At 42.0% G+C, this 23,987-nt stretch overlaps 2 protein-coding genes across 2 annotated transcripts in view; one reads left to right on the forward strand and one right to left on the reverse strand.

Moving 5' to 3' along the window:
- Positions 1-23,987, forward strand: part of nt5dc1 (5'-nucleotidase domain containing 1) — a 439,504-nt gene that overhangs the window by 148,333 nt on the left and 267,184 nt on the right.
- LOC129697703 (collagen alpha-1(I) chain-like) overlaps positions 1-23,987 on the reverse strand; it is an 82,753-nt gene that overhangs the window by 19,874 nt on the left and 38,892 nt on the right. Inside the window, exon 5 of the mRNA XM_055636411.1 lies at positions 12,511-14,280. Coding sequence (XP_055492386.1) covers positions 12,511-14,280 — 1,770 coding nt within the window. The remainder of the gene's footprint in view (positions 1-12,510; positions 14,281-23,987) is intronic.

Consider the following 23,987-nt stretch of genomic DNA (forward strand, 5'->3'; position numbering starts at 1 on the left):
TACAACTGTAGAAGGACCTCATTGCTCCTATATTCGACCTCTTGTTATAAAGGCCAACATGCCATTCGCTTTCTTCACTGCCTTCTGTACCTGCATGCTTACTTTCATGGACTGATGTACAAGGACCCCCAGATCCCGTTGTACTTCCCCTTTTTCCAACTTGACGCCATTTAGATAGTAATCTGCCTTCCTGTTTTTGCTACCAAAGTAGATAACCTCACATTTATCTGCATTAAACTTCATCTGCCATGCATCTGCCCACTCCCCCAACCTGTCCAAGTCACCGTGCATTCTCATAGCATCCTCCTCACAGTTCACACTGCCACCCAGATTTGTGTCATCTGCAAATTTGCTAATGTTACTTTGAATCCCTTCATCCAAATCATTGATGTATATTGTAAATAGCTGCGGTCCCAGCACCGAGCCTTGCAGTACCCCACTAGTCACTGCCTGCCATTCTGAACGGGACCCGTTAATCCCTACTCTTTGTTTCCTGTCTGCCAACCACTTCTCTATCCAAGGTACACAAAATTGCTGGAGAAACTCAGCAGGTGCTGTAGCATCTATGGAGCGAAGGAAATAGGCGACGTTTCGGGCCGAAACCCTTCTTCAGACTGATGGGGGGTGAGGCGGGGAGAAGAAAGGAAAATGGAGGAGAGGAGCCCGAGGGCTGAGGGAGATATAGGAAGAGGTGGAGACAGCAAGGGCTAACAAAATTGGGAGAATTCAATGTTCAAAACATGAACATTGAATTGGTGGAAAGATTGGTGAAAACAGGGCCGCAACGTGAATGCTCTTTCCTTGACCCCCAATAATTTGTCCTGGACCAACAACATTGAAGACTCAGGAAGTATGCATGTCTCCATTAACTCTTATCAATTTCTGCAGATGCACCGTAGAAAGCATCCTATCGGGATGTATCACAGCCTGGTTTGGTATCAGCTTTGTTCTAGACCCCAAAAAAAGAGTATTGTGGATGTAGTGCAGTTCAGCCAACAATTCAGCCCATCTACATTACATGCTGTCTTGGGAGAGTAGCCAACATAATCAAGGATCTTTTTCACCCCAGTCATCCACTCCCATTCGGCAGAAGATACAAAAACTTGAAAGCATGTACTGCCAGATTTAGGAACAGCTTCTTAGTGCTGTTAACAGACAACTGAACATTCCTCTCAGGTATAAAGTATAAACTAAAGGTATAATCCCAATCTCCATTGTGGATCTTGAATTTATATCTCCCCCAAAATAATGCTGTAACACTATATTCTGCATTCTGGTATTTTCTGAACTGTGCTACTTGTGTATGATTTGACTGGACAGCACGCAATCAAAACAGTTCGCTATATCTTGGTGCTCATGACAATAATAAACCAATACCATTCATCTGTGATCTACGTAACCTGTCGTATCATTGTGTGGATAATCATTATTCACGCACAGCTCAGTCCGTGGAATTAATATGTTATTGCTGTTTTTAATTAAGAGATATTTTCGCCAGAAGCAGAAAGAGCTTACTTTTTTCTGTGATGACATTGTGAACCGCCATTATTATTGCAACGATTGTACCATATAGTGGAGTTCAAAACTTAAACCTTGGAAGCACAAGAGGGAGAATACAGAGCACTAATCCAATGTGATGACTTGCAATCCAACATCTGCTGTTTAAAATCAAAGGAACTCAACGTGAAATTCACTTGTTTGAAATGTTAGTTATTTGGCTGCGAACCTATTGAAGTTGTCCTGGCAATCCCAAATCAACATTTTTAAAAAGCTTGGTCATTTTTAACTTTTTACAGATGCCACCTATTTTTAATCCAAGTTATTTAAGTTGGTGGTTAGAACATGGTAATGTTTGGAACGAGAAAAGCACATTGGTCCTAAATGGTGAATATTGGCACAATTCCCGTGACTTCCATCCTTTCAACCTCTTTCCCCAGATCAAATTCAGTTGTCAATGAAATCATACAGTGCCCTCCATAATGTTTGGGACAAAGACCCATCATTTATTTTATTTGCCTCTGTACTTCACAATTTGAAATTTGTAATAGAAAAAAATCACATGTGGTTAAAGTGCGCATTGTCAGATTTTAATAAAGGCCATTTTTATACATTTTGGTTTCACCATGTAGAAATTACAGCAGTGTTTATACACAGTACCCGCATTTCAGGGCACCATACTGTTTGGGACACAGCAATGTCATGTAAATGAAAGTAGTCATGTTTAGTATTTTGTTGCATATTCTTTGCATGCAGTGACTGATTGAAGTCTGCGATTCATGGGCATCACCAGTTTCTGGGTGTCTTCGCTGGTGATGCTCTGCAAGACCTGTATGGCAGCCATATTTAGCCTTTGCTGTTTTGGGGGTTAGTCCCCTTCAGTTTTCTCTTCAGCATATAAAAGGCATGCTCAATTGTGTTCAGATCGGGCAATTGACTTGACCACTCAAGAATTGATCATTTTTTAGCTTTGAAAAACTCCTTTGTTGCTTTAGCAGTATGTTTGGGATAATTGTCTTGCTGTAGAATGAACCGCCAGCTAATGAGTTTTGAGGCATTTGTTTGAACTTGAGCAGATAAGATGTGTCTATACACTTCAGAATTAATTATGCTTCTACCATCAGCAGTTGTAACATCAATGAAGATAAGTGAGCAAGTACCTTCAGCAGTCATACATGCCCAGGCCATAACACCCCCACCACCGTGTTTCACAGATGCTTTGGATCTTGGGCAGTTCCTTCTCTCCTCCATACTTTGCTCTTGCCATCACTCTGATATAAGTTAATCTTCATCTCATCTGTCCACAAGACCTTTTTCCAGAACTCCCCCCCTTCACCATCTCCAGTTTAAATTCCAGTTGGAATATTTTGGAGGACCCAAGAACCAAGAACCAAGAACTGTGGTTGCTCTTTTAAGTACTTCTTGGTAAACTATAACCTGGTCATCTACTTTTGCTGCTAATGGCCCTGTCTCATGGTGCAAGTCCACCCACGAGTGATCCCGAGTGAAAGAAAAAATCAAACTCGTGGTTGTCTACGAGATTCCAAGTTTATGTTCACGAGTTTAAACGAATTCCCACGTGTATGTCTAAGTTTGCCGTTTACTTCTAATTTCTGTGATGTACCAAGTTCCTCTCCCGAGGTACTCTTGAGCCAACAACGACTACCGACGTGTGGAAAATTAATCACATGGATAAAAATGATGTCATGCAGTATGTTTTACTATAAAAAGCCTCCCATGACCATGGACAGAACTGCCCCGATGATCAGCTTCTCCGTGTCTCTTATGTAGCTGCATGCTTCTCTTGTCATGTAATTAACTGCTGTGCGTTTGCAAACAAAAAAAACGGGTTTAACCTTTTATCAAACCGTTGCCTATCATTGCAGCAATGCAATAAATGGCATTTAAAGTACGTGGCTGTCAAAATGAATGGTATCAGGATCTGGTAACGGGGGGTAAAAAAAATAAATAAAAAAAAACTTGGTTGGTATATCTTTTTTTGCAGAGTTTTTTGTTATAATAGAGCGATTGTTTCTCCTTTCTTTTCTAGGGTCTATTTCCTTTCTTTACTTCCTTCTCTAACTTCTTTTCTAAGGGGCTTTCTTTTCCCAACACTTTCCTGCACCTTCACGATTCTTGCTCACTTTCCTTACTTCTTTTACTTCTATCTTTTTTAAAGCTCGAAAAATGAAGCGGTACAAAAAATGTAATAAGATATATGAGATGCGTATTACTGTAATTTACTGTACTAATAAAAATTAAAAATAAAAATTAAAAAAAAATAAAGTACTTGGCTGTCAAAAAAAGCGCAAAACGTAAAGGTGTTTAAGAAACGGACTGCAGGGAGAACTTCAAAGCTTTTGTAAATCGATTAAATTCAGGTAGAAGTTGAACTCAAGATTTAAATCCCCTGAAAGTTAGGTTTCTTAACACAGGATAGATGTTCTGCCAGAACGGAGTTGCTGAATAAAATTGTCTCCCGTTTTCCTCCGTTTCTTGCATGACCTCGGCTTGTCCGCTTTATTTCACACTACGTGATCTGTGTAATGCATAAAAGTGTAAAATAATAAACTGACCAAGAAGGTCCTGTGTTCTCCCCTGTTAGTTTAGTTTAGAGATACAGAGCCCTTTGGACCACCGAGTCCGCGCCGACCAGCGATCACCGCACACTAACACCATCCTACACCCACTATGGACATTTTTACATTCACCAAGCCAATTAACCTACAAACCTGTACCTCTTTGGAATGTGAGGGGATCTCGGAGAAAACCCACGTAGGTCACGGGGAGAACTTACAAACTCAGTACAGACAGCACGCGTAGTCGGGATCGAACCCGGGTCTCCAACGCTGCACTCGCTGTCAGGCAGCAACTCTATCGCTGCACCACGGTGCATGAAGGCCTGTTTTAAGTATCATATAGAGGAGCAAGAGGGTGATCAAGGCGGAGAAAGTGTAGAGGCCAATGCCCAGGTAGTCTAACTCGCAGGAGTGCAGGTCCACCATGATGACGCCATGGCCGCGGTGGGCTCTGGACGAGGTGCAGGTAACATCGGTGACCAGGCGAGGGATGTAGACCGTGCTCTGATTGATTGATCCACCACACGAACCACCTGGCGTCGCAGGTGCAGAGAAAGTGGTTGCCGCTTAGCCGCAGCTCCCGAAGGTGTTTGATGGCGCTGTCCGGGAAACTGGAGGCCTGGATGGTCTTCAGGTTGTTGTAGCTGAGATCCAGGTACTGCAGGGAGGTCACGTCCCGCAGGAAGTCCTTGGTCAGCTTGGAGATCTGGTTGCGGGTGAGGTTGAAGATGCGCAGGGTCTGGGTGCAGTTGGATAGCATGCGAGGCACCGTGGTCAACAGGTTGCTATCGAGGTCCAGCAGCTCCAACCTGCCTAGCAGGTAAAGCCTGCCCCAGTTGAAGCTCCACAGCTGGTTACCGCTCAGCAAAATCTCCTTGAATAGTGGGGGCAGGTGATCAAACACGTTGTGCGGCATGAACTTGCAAAGGGCAGGCACGGTTCCTCGCCAGCGAAGATGGACACAGAATGCTGGAGTAACTCAGCGGGCAGGCAGCATCTCTGGAGAGAAGGAATGGGTGACATTTCGGGTCGTGACCCGTTACTTCTCTCCAGACAACAGCACAGCACGCAACCAGTCTGAAGAAGGGTCTCGACCCGAAACTTCACCAATTCCTTTTCTCCAGAGATGATGTCTCCCCCGCTGAGTTATTCCAGCATTTTGTGTCTATCTCCCATGGCTTATAATGTCCCCTCATATTGTAAAATCATTATCTGAAGAAATGTCTTCTTGCTGGCTCAAACATAATCCATGTAGAACTCACGTTTCTCTCTGCTTCATATACGTGGGAATTCCCTCAGTATGGTCACTTTTCACGTGTCCCGCCCGGTGTTAACCCTTTCCCATCAATGCTTGAGCCCCCATCTTCGCTCTGTACCTTCAGCTTCATTGGCGGCTCTCTCCCATCGAATGTATCCAAGTTAATTTCAGACCCCTATATCCACCCATCCATTCATTCATTTCCCATTAAGATCTGATTAATCTTCAACATTTCACTTCTGGCACTTAGGCCAAACCCACGAGTTACTCACGAGTCACTACGGAAAACTCACGGGCTACTACGGTATTACAACGAGTTTAAAAGTTTCAAATTTTTCCTTGAGTAAATTTAACTTGTGGAAATCTTTCAACATGATGAAACATTTTCACGAGTTAACAAGTTTCCCTTGTACCTGCCGTTAGCGTTACGAGTAGCTAAGTTACGTCCACGAGTTCCGACGTTCCCGCTACGTTAAATCTACGTGATTACCATGAGTTTGATTTGTTTTTAACTCGGGCTCATTCGTGGGTGGACTCGCACCGTGAGACGGGTTTAACCAGTGGTTTGCATCTTGCAGTGTAGCCTCTGTATTTCTGTTCATGAAGTCTTCTGCGGACAATGGTCATTGACAAATGCACACGTGACTCCTGAAGAGTATTTCTGATTTGTCATACAGGTGTTTGGGGATTTTTCTTTATTATTGAGAGAATTTTCAGCTGTGGAGGCCGTCCTTGGCATGCCAGTCCCCTTGCGATTAGTAAACCCACCAGTGCTCTCTTTCTTCTTAATGATGTTCCAATTTTGGTTAAGCCTGTTTGGCTGATGTCTCTAACAGGTTTATTCTTGGTTCTCAGTCTCATAATGGCTTCTTTGACTTTCATTGGCACAACTTTGGTCCTCATGTTGATAAACAGCAATAAAATGTTCCAAAGGTGATGGAAAGATTGAAGGACAGACTAGCTGCTCAGCGCTCTCTTATACCTGCATGAAGGAGGCAATTAAACACACCTGACCAATTACAAACAACTGTGAAGTCCCATACATTATGGTGCCCTGAAATGGGGGGAACTACGTATAAACACAGCTGTAATTTCTCCATGGTAAAACCAAAATGTATTAAAATACCCTTTAATAAAATCTGACAATGTGCACTTTAACCACATGTTATTTTTTTCTATTACAAATCTCAAATTGTGGAGTTCAGAGGCAAATAAATGAATGATGGGTCTTTGTCCCAAACATTATGGCGGGCACTGTAGATACATAGATGCATAGAAAATAGGTGCAGGAAAAGGCCATTCGCCCCGTCGAGCCAGCACCGTCTGTCAATGTGATCATGGCTGATCATCCAGAACCAGTACCCCGTTCCTGCCTTCTCCCCATATCCCTTGATTCCGTTAGCCCTAAGGGCTCTATCTAACTCTCTTTTGAATGCATCCAGTGAATCGGCCTCCAATGCCTTTGAGGCAGAGAGAATTCCACAAATTCACAACTCTCTGGATGAAAAAGCTTTTCCTCATGTCAATTGTAAATGGCCTACCCCTTATTCTTTCTTCCCCTAATAATGTTTTCATGAGTCTGTTCTGTTAATTATAACGACACAGCATGGAAATAGGACTTTTGGCCCATCGAGTCCATTGATCACCCATTTGCATTAGTTCTATGTTGTCCCACCTTCTCATCCTCTCCCCGCACACTGAGGACAATTTACATAGGCCAATTAACCTACAAACACGCACCTCTTTCAGATGTGGGAGGAAACCAGAGCACCCGGTGGAAACCCATGTGGTCGCAGGGAGAACATGCAAACTCCACTCAGATCGCAATCTAGCACACGATCAAACCAAGGTCTCTGGTGCTGTGAGGCTGCAGTTCTCTCAGCTGCACTACTGTGCCAACCTTGTTAACATTTCTCTTGTTTCACTCTATTCTTTGTCTTTAGGTTACCTGAAGCACTCTTCACAAACCCGGCCTGCGTGTTGCTTTTCCTCATAAAGATACGTATTTACAGTTTCAAATCCCCATGTTTTTCTTTATAATTATTCTAGCTGTATATTTCCAACATTTTGGTTCTTATTTTAAGTGTAACCATAAATGGTTTTGATTATAAAAGGTGGATCTCGCTACTCACTAGTCTTTTTGTAGTTTGATCATCTCAGCTTTGGCTATTTTTAAAATGCCTCAAGCGTTTATCCAAGATCTCCTCCTGATACTCAGCTATGTGATCATTTGTTTGTGGATACCATTGTTAGCCAGTGCAAAATTCATTTCTAGGATGAATGGAACTTCTGTAATGATTATTTATCTCTTGATGAAAAATACTTTTCTTGATATTAGTGAATTATTGTGTCGAAGTAGTGATAACTTCTGATTTTGCAAACTTATTGACATCTAATCAAATTAATGGTGAATGTGTGTATCACTAATATTTAAGCATATATTTATGTATATTGTGGACACGCAAAAAAAACCTACAATGGCTTCTTCTTACTTCTCAGTCATGGGATGTCCATGCTTGGAAGAACTGCTACTGTTTTCAATTTCCAGACAAGTTGCAAAAACTGCAAAAGTACTTCCCATTCTCCATCAGCCACATTCTTCAGTTCTTCTCAAATTTCAGCATTTTTTTTTCCGATCCTGCCATGTCTTGGTCACTCACCTACATGAGCAGGAATACCAATGTATTCATTGACTTATTTTTGTCCCAGCACCTTAAATCTGAAATTAAAATCCTTGCAACATTATAGCCATTTTCAACCTCGTGAAGCCACCTGGCCCTGTTCCCATTCCCAATTTTCTTGTCTTGTTAGTTGATTTTTTTATTACACCTTTTCACAGTAAAAGCTTTTTTATATCTTGTGTCATATCCTCTTAACGCTTGTGACCTTGGGTCAGGTTCAAAGCAGTGAAATGTCCTCTCTGTATGCCTTTGCGCCTTCGTTTCTGACCTTTATGTAACCACCATACCCATTGTATTGATCAAGCTGTGGCTCCCTCACATCCACCACCACCCGAAAATCTATTTTTTTTGGTGTCATTTTGATTAGTGTGAAGGAAAGCAAAGTTTTGCTGTAGTGGCGAGAACCAGGTTTGGTAAGATATAATTTTTACTGAGATAACATTATTTTTTAGGTTATGACCAGCTCAGCTGTGATATAAGTGATAACATAAAAATCATTATTTTTGTTTTTTGCAATCAATTTTAGTTTCAAAACTCTATTCAAAGAAATAAATCTAATCGTACTTAAAAGAGGAAAATAATGGTAATGATAACTCATATGTTTTCTTTAAATTAGGAATGGGTCTTGTGATGCCTAACAATAATGGCCAGAGAGGTAGACTGAAAAACGTGGACATTAGTGTTTCTGAGGTTTTGAGGATAACTTAAAGATACCTAAAAACTACAATTTGAACAAGAATGTACAAGATAAGATTTCAAGTTTTCAATTGGGAGTTAGATTTAACTCTTGGGGCTAAATGAATCAAGGGATGGGGAAAAAGCAGGAACAGGGTACTGATTTTAAATGATCAGCCATGATCATATTGAATGGTGGTGCTGGCTCGAAGGGCCGAATGGTGCACTCCTGCACCTATGTTTCTAAGTTGGCAGATGACACTAAAGTGATTGGTATCATAGATATTGAAGACAGTCATCAAATATTACAGCAACCTCTTGATCAGCTGGACTGAGGAATGGCTAATGGAGTTTAATGCAGATAATTGCGAGGTGTTTCATTTTGGGAATTTAAACCAGGGTAGAACATCAGACTGAATGACAAGGCCTTGGGGAGTGTTGTAGAGCAAAGGAATCTAGGAGAATAGATACATAGTTTCCTTGAAAATTGCATTATGGGCAGACAGGGTGGTCAAGAAAGCTTTTGGTATTTTGGCCTTTATTAGGCAGGGTATCGAGTATAGAAGTTGGGATATTATGTTGTATAATAGTTGTACAATATGTTGGTGAGACTGCAATTGGAGTACAGTGTTCAGCTTTGGTCACCTTGTTGTAGGAAAACTGTAATTGAGCTGGAAAGAGTTCAGAGAAGATTTTTTGAGGATGTTGCCTGGACTTGAGGGGCCGAGATATAGGGAGATGTCCAGGCTCGGACTTTATTCCTTGGAGCACAGAAGGCTGAGAGGTGATCTTGTAGAGTTATATAAAATCATGAGGTGAGTAGAAAGAGTCAATGCAGTCTTTTACCCAGGGTACAGGAATCAGAAACAGCAGGACAATGTTTAAGGTGAGAGAGGCAAGATTTAATATGAACCTGAGGGACAATGTTTTCCACTCAGAGGGTAGTGAATATTTGGAATGAGCTGCCAGAGGAGGCTGTTGCGGCAGATACTATAACAGCATTTAAAATTCACTTGGCCAAGTACATGGATAGGAAAGACTTAGCAGGATATGGGCCAAACACAGCGGAATGCGACTAGGATAGATGGGGCATCTTGGGCGGCATGGACCAGTTGGACCAAAAAACCTGTTTTTGCGCTGCATGACTCCATGACTTTATGACTATGACAATTGCATTTGAATCATAGTCATACATCATAGATCTGAAATGATCCTTCAACGCATCTTGTTGATACAGGTTCTGCTTACCACCTTTAGGGCCATAGCCTTTTCTGCTTTGGTGATTGGAACACTTGTCTGAATGCTTCTTTAATGTTGTGACAATAGCTGTCTTTGCCTCCTCATCAGGCAGCACATTCTAGATTTCAATTAGTTTATGTTTAATTTTACTCTCTGTAATCATTTTGTTGTGGAGGACAATCAATTAAAAACATTGAGAAGGATATTTATGTGCACAAATATTTACGTGATAATGTAATATGAAAAATAAAGAATTAACTTTTTTAATGTAAGAAAGTTTATTTTTCCACTTTACTCCACCTCCGTTAAAGGAGTTAAATCCTTCATGAATCACACAATGACGCACTCTCAGGTGGGTTTTCCATATTAACCGAGATAGTGTTCACAATTAACTTGATTCTAGACAACCATTCTTGTAAACAGTAAAGAGGATTTAATGTGTCCCTGTTCAAATCAATTATAAATTCCTATTGTTGGTTCTGAATTTCCATTGGGTTTCACTGCCTTGCAACAGTTACGAGAAGAAGAAGAAAATGTTTTGAGATTTCTACGTGATAATCGTAATTATAAGTAAATTGGTGAACCTGTATTTTTAAACTTTTATTATAAAGGAAAATAGTCTATTAGAATCCAGTTTCCAACATTTATTTAACACCGCATATTAAATACTTAAGCAATGGTAATACAAAACAATTTTGTCAATTGATGATATAACTTATAGGACCTTTCCATGGGCACTTATTTTCTGCCACTGGTTCGTCTGAAATACTGTTCCATGGATGCTAGCAGCTGTCTGATATATGAATCAACTGGTAATCTTCTGTACTTGCAGAATGTTTGACTGTTGTTGACACCGTAGTTAAATCTACTTCTGGACATGACACACATTCGCGAGATGCTCATTGGAATTTTGATTCAGCGTACCATGTCTATTAACTTGTCCCGTTATCTTTCTCCCCAGTAGACAAGGGATCAAAGGTGTGTCTTCATTGCCAAATTGGCTGATATATATAACCAGCGAACAAAACTCAGACATTCCATGAAAGGCAATGACAAAATAAAACAAAGAAAATTTCTATACATTAAAAATTTTACCAATGAAAAATATATTCACATTTTTTTTTGGAATAACACATTTTAAGTATTTTAAAAGAAAAAGAAAATATTTGACAAAAATCAAATAAATATAAATTCTGAATTCTGAATTCTGAAATAGGATGCATTAATAATGGAATAGAGAAAATATGGAAGCAATACATTTAGTGTAAATCAATGCAAAATGTTGAAATTGAGAAGGTTGAGGTTGAGGTATAAATGTGAGGTGCTACACCTTGGCAGGACAAATCAAAAATAGGACGTACATGGTAAATGGTAGGGAATTGAAGAATACAGTTGAACAGAGGGATCTGGGTATAACCGTGCATAGTTCCTTGAAGGTGGAATCTCATATAGATAGGGTGGTAAAGAAAGCTTTTGGTATGCTAGCCTTTATAAATCAGAGCATTGAGTATAGAAGCTGGGATGTAATGCTAAAATTGTACAAGGCATTGGTGAGACCAAATCTGGAGTATGGTGTACAATTATAGGAAGGATGTCAACAAAATAGAGAGAGTACTGAGGAGATTTACTAGAATGTTGCCTGGGTTTCAACAACTAAGTTACAGAGAAAGGTTGAACAAGTTAGGTCTTTATTCTCTGGAGCGCAGAAGGTTAAGGGGGGACGATAGAGGTCTTTAAAATGATGAGAGGGATAGACAGAGTTGATGTGGACAAGCTTTTCCCTTTGAGAATAGGGAAGATTCAAACAAGAGGACATGACTTCAGAATTAAGGGACAGAAGTTTAGGGGTAATATGAGGGGGAACTTCTTTACTCAGAGAGTGGTAGCGGTGTGGAATGAGCTTCCAGTGGAAGTGGTGGAGGCAGGTTCATTGGTATCATTTAAAAATAAATTGGATAGGCATATGGATGAGAAGGGAATGGAGGGTTATGGTATGCAGGCAGGCAGGTGGGACTAAGGGGAAAAAAAAAATTGTTCGTCACGGACTTGTAGGGCCGAGATGGCCTGTTTCCGTGCTGTAATTGTTATACGGTTAACGTTTGTAGCCTTATTTTCGGTGGTAAACACTCATTTTTTATCATTAAACATATTTCTTATTTTAGCACAATTTCCAATTTGCTCGACAAATAAAAGCATAATACAGACTGAACAACTCTTTTTTTTTAGATATCGATCACGTTTCTTCCTCATGAAGGTAACAAGCTACATAATGCATATGATTTTCTGATTCAGTATGTGTATTTTGTACACCAGTGCAATGAATAAACCATATTATATTGAGTAAACTGGGATAATCCAATAGCATATGTGCAGTAGAAAGACTAACATTAATTGCAAAGATATATTATGTATTAAAATAATACAGTGGTGCTTCTCATTGTGATTGTTATTATCAATAAATGTCCCTTTTTGGTTTCTGGTGATTTCTTGATGAGGTTGCATTGTTTATTAAGTAGGATTTGCCCTCACAAACCTGATCAGATGTATCAGTTATCATTAACTGATGTGAATCATGAAGGACTAATCAAAAATCCAGAGAAAGATGACTGTTTTTCGTCAGATGAATATAAACCATTGGCTGCCTCTGAAGGTAGCAATAAATAGACTTGGTCATTTTCATGTAGGTGTATGATAGCACTTCCTGAGGCCTGATCAACATACCCTGTCGTGTAAGCATCATATGTTTGTAGTATGGGTTTTCCATTCTTATACAATGCAATCCAGACATTTGCCCCTTTGATTTGTATGTGATAGCTGAATTGGTAAAGCCCTGGTATTTCGCATGTAAATACACCAGATGATGGATTGTAATTATTATTTGAATTTGTCATTAGCATGTCAAATATAATTGGTTGACCTACTGGTGGATATGGCCAAGAAAGAATGGCTGTAAAAGCTGGAATAGGACTTAATAAACCAGGTGGTGGCTGAACTGACTTTTCTGGTTGTACATAGATTTCGCCGGGTAAACCTGGTGGTCCTGGAAGACCTGGTGCACCTGGGGGACCTACTGTTCCTGATTGACCTGGTGCACCTGGTGGCCCCTTAATTAATTGTCTGCTCACAATACCTGGAGGCCCTGATAGTCCTGGAGTTCCAGGAGCACCATCATTTCCAGGAAGTCCTTGTGCACCTTGCAAACCAGGTAAGCCTTTGTGACCAGGTGTTCCAGCTGGCCCCCTCAATCCTACTGGACCCGGAAAACCTAATGGACCTTGAGTGCCAGGAGCACCAGGGGTTCCCAGTTTACCTGAAGGACCAGTTAATCCAGGATCACCTTTTCTGCCTGTAGGCCCAATTGATCCTGGTGGACCTGCTGAACCTGATTTTCCTGGAAATCCTGACATACCTGGACCACCAGTTAGCCCTCTCTCACCCTTTGATCCTGGGTAGCCTTGACTACCCATGTGTCCTGGTGGCCCTTTCATTCCTGAGGCACCAGGGATCCCTTGTAAGCCTCTGGCTCCTTCAGATCCCGGTAAACCAGCTGGGCCCACTAATCCTGGAAATCCCGGTTTCCCATTTGGTCCCATATCTCCTTTTTTCCCAGGATATCCAGTATAGCCAACTGGGCCACGTTCTCCTTTAGATCCTGGATCACCTGGCTTCCCAACACCTGGTAAACCTGGTGCCCCTGACAAGCCTTGCAAACCCGGGTGCCCTTTATGCCCAGGGGGGCCTGGTAATCCCGCTGCACCATTTACTCCAGGCTTTCCAATTCCAGGATCTCCCGGTAGGCCTGGTGGGCCTTTTTGGCCTGGTGCACCTGTGAATCCTGATGGTCCTGGTAGTCCAATTGAGCCCCTTTTACCTGGTTCCCCTGGACGACCAGGAGCTCCTGGTGCACTTAGTCCCGCTGGTCCTGAGATTCCTGGTGACCCTGGCAAACCCGGTGGTCCTTTCTCACCAAAATGCCCTGGGATGCCAATTCCTCTTTCCCCTTTTTGTCCAGCAGGGCCAGGATAACCTGGGTGTCCTTTTGGTCCGGGTAACCCAGGTACTCCTGGAGATCCTACTGCCCCTGGAGGACCTGATTTACCAACTACTGACAATCCGGCTGGTCCAGGATTTCCTGGTGGTCCCGAACTGCCTCTTTGGCCTTGCATCCCTTGAATTCCTGGATCACCTTTTGATCCAGGATATCCTACTCTCCCTGGTTGTCCAGGTGATCCCGGAAGTCCTGAAACTCCCTTTAAAGTGAGTCCTTGTGGTCCTGGTTGTCCTGGATCGCCAGGAGCTCCCTTCTGCCCAATACCTGGCTTGCCTGGATATCCTGGTTGGCCTGGGGGTCCTGGTGGTCCAGCTGGTCCAGGCAACCCTGGATCTCCCCTCACTGTGAAGAGAGAAAGATGTATCAACATAGAGTGTACGTTTCCATTTTCATTACTTTATTTGAAATATGAGCAGTATTAAAACAAGTCACATTTCATGATCATCAAAGTTGCCTAGGTTGGGTTAGCTAAAATTACCAACTTCTGATCAAATACATTCCACGGTCATTTAAGGACTTTCGAGGAGGAACTTAATTGTAATTTTATAGACTTCATGATAATGAAGAGTTATGAATCTGTGGAATCCTGTACCACCGATGGCAGCTGAGGCCAATTCACTAGATGTTTTCAAGAGAGAGTTTTTTAGTTCACTACACCAAGTGGGATCCGTTGGGTCCCGTCCCCTTTGGGTCCCATCCCCATTGTGGGGGGGGGGGGGGCTGCTGCGGCGTCACACACACACACTAACCATCCACACACAAACTAACCACCCCACACATACACTAACCACCCTCCAACACACACACACTGTAACCACCCCCCTTGATATTATATTAATATTATTAATTCGCTCCTTTTACCCCATCCCCCGCCCTATCCACTCACGCATAGCCCCCAACGTAGCACGGCTAGAGAGGGAGAAGGAGGGGGGTAGAGAGAGCGCGGGCAGAGGCAGGAAGAGGACAGAGACAGAGGGCAGAGGCAGAGGGCAAGGGCAAGGGACAGAGGGCAGATGCAGGGGCAGAGGACAGAGGTAGCCGGTAGAGGCAGAGGGTAGAGGCAGAGGAGCGCATCAAGCTGAGCCAGCCGAGCAGCGAGCCAGCCAGCCGAAGAGCCGAGCGAGCCAGCCGAGTCTTTTTAAACTGAAACTGAGGGGGGGGGGGGGGGGGGGGGGGGGAGAGGGTCAGAGGGGGGAGACGTCACTCGCAGCGCTTGGAAGAAGGGCGCATGGAGCAAACCCATTATGATGTCATCAGAGAAAAGCAGTGGTTTTTAAATTCAAAGTTTTGTCAGATTTTTGAACATTCTCAGTAATAGCGAGAAATGAAGCCTGAAATTTTCAGATAAGCCAATTTTGGACTCCACGGGAAAAATCTCTACCGGAATATATAAAAATGTTACCATCACCGCGTCGTTTTTTTCGTGAAGATGTGATTACACACAAACAAATAAATACACATCCAAGATCGGAGTTTTATAAGTATAGAGATAGGTCAAATGGAATCAAGGGATATGGGGAGAAAGCAGGAACAGGGTCCTGATTTTGGATGATCAGCCATGAACATATTGAATGGTGGTGCTGGCTCGAAGGGCCGAATGGCCTATTCCTGCTATTTTCTATGGTTCTATAATGACGGCCACATTTTGAAAGATTTTATTTTCTACAATAAATTGCCTAATACAAAACTAATGCAAAAATCATGCCAACCCTTTGTTCCTATACTCAACCTCCTCTCGTTATGAAAGCCAACAATGCCATTTGCTTTCTTCACTGCCTGCTGTACCTGTATGCTTACTTTCAGTGAGTGATGAACAAGTTACTTGTAATCCCTTCATCTATGGATACAAAATTGTTTGGCAGACAGGAAACAAAGTGGTCGACAGGTAGCACAATGGCTAAGAGTTCGGCTGGCGACCGGAAGGTAGCCGGTTCAAATCCCGCTTGGAGTGCTTACTGTCGTTGTGTCCTTGGGCAAGACACTTCACCCACCTTTGCCTGTAATGGAATGTTACGGCGGCAGGCGCGGGCACACCGCGACGCCCTGTGTCTCCCTTTCAAGGGAGATGCTAAAAATGCATTTCGTTGTCTCTGTACTGTACACTGACAATGACAATAAATTGAATCATTTCATTTCATTTTTTTTAAAAATCATTATCTATATATTGTAAATAGCTGTGGTCCCAGCACCGAGCCTTGCGGTACCTCACTAGTTACTGCCTGCCATTCTGAAAGGGACCGGTTAATCCCTACTCTTTGTTTCCTGTCTGCCAAACAATTTTGTATCCATGTCAGCACTCTACCCCCAATACCATGTGACCTAATTTTGCCCACTAATCTCCTATGTGGGACCTTATCAAATGCTTTCTGAAAGTCCAGGTGCACGACATCCACTGGCTCTCCCTTGTATATTTTCCTAGTTACATCCTCAAAACATTCCAGAAGATTAGTCGAGCATGATTTTCCCTTTGTGAAGACTTGCTGACTCAGACTGATCCTGTTACTGCTATTCAAGTGTGCCTCTATTTCATTTTATGATTGACACCAACATCTTCCCCACCACTGATGTCAAGCTAACTGGTCTATAATTCCCTGTATTCTCTCTCCTGCCTTCCTTAAAATGTGTGATGACATTAGCTACCCTCCAATCCAAGGTAACTGATCCTGAATCTATAGAACATAGGAAAATGATCACCAATATGTCCATGATTTCTAATTTCCGTAAGTACCCTGGGATGCAGCCCATCAGCCCCTGGGGATTTATCAGCCTTCAATCCCATCAGTCTACCCAACACCATTTCCTGCCTAATGTGGATTTCCTTCAGTTCCTCTGTCACCACGGATCCTCTGGCCACTAGTATATCAGGAAGATTGTTTGTGTCCTCCTTAGGGAAGACGGATCTAAAGTACCTGTTCAACTCATCTGTCATTTCCTTGTTCCCCATAATAAATTCACCCTTTTCAGTCTCCAAGGGTGCAACTTTGATCTTAACTATTTTTTTCCTCTTCACATACCTAAAGTAGCTTTTACTATTTTATTTTATATTCTTGGCTAGCTTACCTTCATACCTCATCTTTTCTCCCCGTAATGCCTTTTTAGTTATCTTCTGTTGCTCTTTAATTGTTACCCAATCCTTTGCTATGTTGTACTTCTTCTCTTTTATTTTTATACCGTCCCTGATGTCCCTTGTCAGCCACGGTCGCCCCTTACTCCCTTGGAATCTTTCTTCCTCTTTGGAATGAACTGATCCTGCACCTTCTGTATTATTCCCAGAAATACTTGCCTCTGTTGTTCCACTGTCATCCCTGCTAGGGTATCTTTCCAGTCAACTTTGGCCAGCTCCTCCCTCATGGCTCCTTAGTCCCCTTTGTTCAACTGTACTACTGACACCTCCGATTTAATTGTACATTAAAACTGATCATATTATGGTCTCTAATTATTACCTCCTAATGGCTCCTCAACCTCAAGTTCCTTTATCAAATCCAGTTCATTACACAACACCAAATCCAGAATTGCCTTCTCCCTGGTAGGCTCCAGTACAAACTGCTCTCAGAATCCATCACAGAGACACTCCCCAAACTTCCTTTCTTGGATTCCAGTACCAACCTGATTTACCCAGTCTACCTGCATGTTGAAATCCCCCATAACAACCGTAGTATTACCTTTACGAAATGCAAATTTTAACTCTTGATTAAATTTGCACCCTATATCCAGGCTACTGTTTGGGGGCCTGTAGATATGTCCTATTAGGGTATTTTTACCCTTACTGTTCCTCAGTTCTTTCCATACTGACTCTGCATCTCCAGATTCTATGTCACCCCTTTCAAGGGACTGAATTTAATTCCTCACCAACAGAGCTATCCCACCCCCTCTGCCCACCTGCCTGTCTTTTCGATTGGACGTATGCCCTTGAATATTCAGTTCCCAGCCCTTGTCTCTGTAATTCCCACAACATCATACTTGACAATTTCTAACTGAGCCTCAAGCTCATCCACTTTATTTCTTATACTTTGCGCATTCATAATCAACACTTTGACTTCGGTATTTACCTCCCCTCCACTTTTGCCATGACCTTACTCTCTTATCCCTTCTCGAACTCTACTTCCCGTTACTTTGAGAGTCTTTTGAAACTTTTTCCTGTACTCATATTCCCTTTAACTCCATCTTTATACTCCTAATTTGTCAATCCCTCCCCCCGACTATTTAGTTTAAACCCACATGTGTAGCACTAGCAAACCTGCCTGCCAGAACGTTGTTCAGATAATAACAATTGTTCTGAGAGAATCATATGATTTACGTGAATATTTGGATTAGTCGTAGGCCACTGATTCTAACCCTAACCCTAACACAAATGCTTTGCATTTAATAAAATCATTAGCTTCGGATCATTTTTCCCATCTACAGTAGCCTTTCGCCCTCTTGCTTATTATTCAATCTACCTTTCAGTTTTAAATATTTAAAGTTTCTTTTTTCACTGCCCTTTGAGAAAGACTTTCAAAGACACAACCTTCCAAGAGGAAAGAATAATGCTTCATCTCTGCGTGAAATGGGCATCGTCTTATTTTTAAGTAGTGACTCATCTGATTTGTTCACAACAGGAAATATTCCTACCACATCCACCCTATAAAGACCTTTCAATCGTCACCATTCATTCATCTAAACTCCAGTCCTGTCCAACCTTTCCTTAGAAGCCAACCCACACATTTCTGTTATTAGCCTCGTAAGCCTTTCGAAAACTATTCTCAAATCTTTATCATCCTTCTTTAAAGGTGGCCACCAATGCTGCATGTAGTAATCGTACCAATGTCCTATAACCTCTCTCCTTTTATATTAAATTCCCCAAGAAATCATTTTCACTGAAATTTCTCCAAAAATGCTTTGACTAACCAGAACTGTGACAACTCAAGCAGATTACTCATCCAACCAAATTTGCATTGATGTGCTGGGTGATTTCTAAGTCGGCATCATTGCATAAAGAAAGCAAGTTTCCAAAAAGATGTGTATTGTGGAGTTTTGAACATGTGGTGTTTTCGGGTGAAACCTCATGGTTTGGAAGGTAGCACCATCGTTCAGAAATATGTCTATTGGCACTTAAGACAATATAGAGCATGCTATTTCTTCATTTGGTCAGGAATTTTGACAGATGTAGTGAGACACCAGAGGATTCTATTCAACGCCTTTTACGGAGAGGCCCCATAGAAAGTTGCTGAGTAAGTGTCGTAGGAGACACTTGAACACTCACCGCTTTACAAGGTAACCAAGGGAAAGGAACACTTCCTTTAATATGGTGCACTTAGCACCTGTTGCAGTTATATTTTTTGTTCCCTCATTCTGCCTTAAATCATATTTAATAACTGCTGAGCATGTCCATTAAATCCAGGATATAGTTAGCACAAACATTTTATCTAAATAATATGATGCAATCAGCCCCGTTCCTATCAGACAGAACAGATTAGTTCTGTTACAGAACGACAGAATTCGACAGAACTGTTCGTGAAACAGTTAATGAGAGTTGGCCTCAGGACCCTCTCATGAAGAATTCCTGCAGTGAATGCTGGAGTTGTGATGATTGGCTTGACAACCACTGCTCTTCTTTTGCTTTGTATAAAATTCCAGCCACTGAACATTTTTTGAAATAACACCTACTTCCCAATTTACTGAGAGCACCTTGGCACTGTACTTGGTCAATTGTTGCCTTGACGCTTCAGGTAGTTACTGTCACAATTGCTTTGATATTCATCTCTTGTGTCCATGCATGGATTAAGGTTATGATAACGTCTTGGCTCAAGTAGTCCTGGCTGAATCTGCACAGTGTTGGTGAACAGATCACTGGTGAGTCAGCTAGCCATAAGTACACAAACTTGCAGGACATTTATTTAACTCATTTTTTTTCACCATGGTATGTGGATTCTACATTGCCCAAGACCCAAGGTAGTTTGTATTTCACCTTCCTTGTGTTTAAACTTCCTCATGTTGAATTGAAAAGTGACAAAATTAATTTAGAAGAGTTTGAACAGCAGGAGAGGTGAGGTGTCAAGTAAGAAGCAGGATGCATGGTCTTGATAAATATGGTGTGCGGTTTGAGACTTGGCCTGGGTAAAACTGGATGCCAAGATTATAAAACCGTCTGATTCAACCTCAGAGTCTGGCCAGTGGGAGCAATGGAATCTTGCAACAGAGAGCAGCCTTCAGTAGATTCAGTGCTTAGTTAGAAGAGAATCTGATTTTTCCACAAATGGGTTAACGCTTAACAGCTTAGTAATAATGCTGTGGTGTAGACAGGTTTTGAGCAGGTATAGTTTTTTTTTTGTCAGCATACAACATGTCTGATGATATTCATTCCTGTGGATAATGTCAGGAGGTTCTTAATGGAATGGAAGCCAGCGTGAAACCTAAGGGGAAATCCAGGGTCAAGTATGATGGTCAATGGAAATCAATTGAAATTGAAGAGTCAGACAATCTATGGAATTGGATGTAGAAGAGAGGCAGTGAGGGAGGATGGCATTGTTGATCTGTCAAACATCATGGAGAGGTCAGGCAGGACGAGGCCAAATAATAATGCGCTGGACTCGAAACAAAATCCTTTGTGATTTGAGGCAGAATATATTTTCAGGCAATCTTTCGTGGAATATCATGAAGGTATCATGAATCCTGGCACCAACTATGTTGCCCTGGAAGTAATTTGGCACTTGCATTTTTAAGTGAACTATTAATGGTACTTTGCCTTTCTTGAAAACGTTACGATAGTCGTCTGAAACAAAAAAACTTTTTTTTAATCTTGCAAAAGTGAACTAAGTGGCCATTTTGAGGTGCACTCCTTTTCTAAGTTCTAATCTTTTCTGAGCTGTACAGCACAGCAACATGTCTTTCAGACCACTTTGTCTATGCCAACTAAGTGGTCTGAAGCAATAAGTTGGCGTATTGGGTGAAACCCATTTCCCTGCATTTAGTCCAAAGTCCAATGTTTCAATAAGATTACTTCTCATTCTTCTAAACTCCAATGAGTGTAGTCTCCACCTATATTCATATGGTAATCCTCCATATCTCAGGAATCAAATCCTGAACTTCTCTGCACTGCTTCCATTGCCAGTTATTTATTTCAATATGGAGACCAAAGTTGCATGCCGTACTCCTGATGAATTCACACCAGTGCCCTGTATATTTACGTGAACATTTTGTATTTCATGCACCACAGATCCCTTCGTACCCCAATGTTTTGTAGTCAGATTTCATTTAAATAATAGTTTGCTTTTATTTTTCCTTCCAAATTGGATACATACCCATTTCCCCACATCATTGTATTATTGACATAGTCCCTGCCCACTCCCTTAATTTATTTATGCAGGCTCTTTGTGTTCACACAATTTACGATCCGATACGATAGAACTTTATTAATCCCAGGAGGGAAATTGTTCTGCCAACAGTCATCAAAAAGACAAAATGCATGAAAAATGAAATTATAGTGACGGCTTTGAAGATCTGCAAAGATTGAGGAGGGGGGGGGGGGGGGGGGGGGGGGGGGGGGGGGGGGGGGGGGGTCAGTCAGTATCAGTCTCAGTCTACCCCACAACATAAGGGGGATGAGTTGTAAAGTTTGATAGCCACATGGACAGAGGATCTGTTCCTGCATCTTGGTGGAACCAGTCTGTTGCTGAAGGTACTCCTCTGGTTGATCAGTGCGTCATGGAGGGGGTAGGCTGTATTGTCCAGGATGTTCCGCAGTTTGAGGAGCATCCTCCCCTCCATGACCATCCCATGAATACAACTCCGCCCCCAGGAGTGGGATCTACTCACCATGTTACTCTTCGTTCTTTCTACCAAGTTATTAATATAATGTACAGTTAAGGCCCCAACACTGGCCATGTGGCACCCAAAGGTTGCCTACATCCCACACTGGATCCCTATCAGTTCGCCTACTGCAAGAACAGGGGTACGGAGGATGCCATCTCAACGGCACTTCACTCCGCCCTCTCCCACCTCGACAACAGAGACACCTACGTGAGAATGCTGTTCATCGACTATAGCTCAGCATTTAACACCATTATCCCCTCAAAACTGATCACCAAACTCAGCGACCTGGGCATCGACCCCACCCTCTGTAACTGGATACTGGACTTTCTAACTAACAGACCCCAGTCTGTGAGGTTAGACAAGCACACCTCTTCAACCCTCACCCTGAACACCGGCATTCCTCAGGGCTGTGTGCTGGGCCCCCTCGTCCACTCCCTCTTCACCTACGACTGCACACCTGTACATGGTACTAACACCACCATCAAGTATGCAGATGATACAATGGAGATTGGCCTCATCAGCGACAACGATGAGTTGGCCTATAGGAAGGAGGTCCAGCTCCTAGCAGCATGGTGCGCTGACAACAACCTGGTCCTTAACTCCAAGAAAACCAAGGAGCTCATTGTGGACTACAGAAGGTCCAGGGCTGGCACGCACACCCCCATCCATATTAACGGTACGGAGGTGGAACGTGTTTCCAGCTTCAGGTTTCTGGGGGTCAACATCTCTGATGATCTTTCTTGGACCCACAATACCTCAACACTGGTCAAGAAGGCTCACCAGCGTCTCTTCTTCCTGAGGAGACTAAAGAACGTCCATCTGTCTCCTCAGATTCTGGTGAACTTCTACCGCTGCACCATCGAGAGCATCCTTACAGTATGGTATGGCAACTGCTCTGTCTCCGACTGGAAAGCTCTGTAGAGGATGGTGAAAACTGCTCAACGCATCACTGGTTCCTCACTCCTCTCCATTGAGTCTGTCCAGAGCAAGCGATGTCTGCGTAAGGCGTGCAGCATCGTCAAGGACTGCTCTCACCCCAACCACAGACTGTTTATTCTCCTCCCATCCGAGAGGCGCTACAGGTCTCTCCGTTGCCGAACCAGCAAGTTCAGGAACAGCTTCTTCCCTGCTACTGTTACACAACTTAACTGCACTTTGGTGATTGCCAGTCACCCCCCCCCCCGGACACTCCTTCCCCCAGAAAAATTGCAGTACTGCTACTGTATGTACATATATATATTTTACTGTTCCATTATTCTATGTTTGCTCTTCTAGGGAGATGCTAACTGCATTTCGTTGTCGCTACTGTACACTGCATAATGACAATAAAGATTGAATCTGAATCTGAATCATTACTATCACTCATCTTGTGTTATTACATCCTCAAGGAACTTTTTTCAAAGAAGCAAATTTGCCTTTCAAATTATTATGTTTTCTATGTTGGAATGTCTTAGATTTCTCAAACAATAAATTTCCACACCCACATAAAAGTGATTTTAAGGAAAGATTTATATTAATCTTCCTTTAAACATTGTTGTTTCTTACCCGTGGTACCCTTTGCATTATCTTCAGGACTCTGGTAATTATGTCCTTTTAATTCATAACCTGTTTGGTAAAGCAAATTTTAAGGGTAATGAACACCAGCACAATATAATTTCTAAATAATGAACTAAAATGCAGCCTTTTGTTAAAACATTGGAATTTTTGAGAAGTTTTAAAATTACATGAATTCCAGTATGTGCTTTTTATATGCACATATTGGTCAATATAAGATCATCTCAGGTCAATGTAAACCATTAAAAAAAATACTGGAATGACAGAGTGCAAATAAAATAATGTTTTCTTTATTTTGTCATCAAAAGAAGTTTTTGCAACCATGATATATTTAGATTTTATGTTGTGATTTTTCAGCAAGCTCTCCTGGTGTGAAATATTTAATATTGTCCAATAAACAGCTCACAAAATTTTGAATTTCACAACTACCTCATCTTGTTGTCCAGGTTGCGTTGATTTTCAGATGTATGACGACTGTTTTGTGTGACTTACTCAAGAGCAAAACCAGACTACTAAAAATCTGCAGTGGGCAAAAGGACATCTCCACGGCTATGGTACACAAAAGTGAGAGCAAGCATTTATTGCCAGGTCACCTATTTCAGCCTTTTGTCTAAAACATAAAGGTTAAGAATGCACCATCAATTCTTTCTGCATACCATCAC

This window comes from Leucoraja erinacea, chromosome 5, assembly GCF_028641065.1.
Source record: "Leucoraja erinacea ecotype New England chromosome 5, Leri_hhj_1, whole genome shotgun sequence".
Taxonomy (NCBI): domain Eukaryota; kingdom Metazoa; phylum Chordata; class Chondrichthyes; order Rajiformes; family Rajidae; genus Leucoraja; species Leucoraja erinaceus.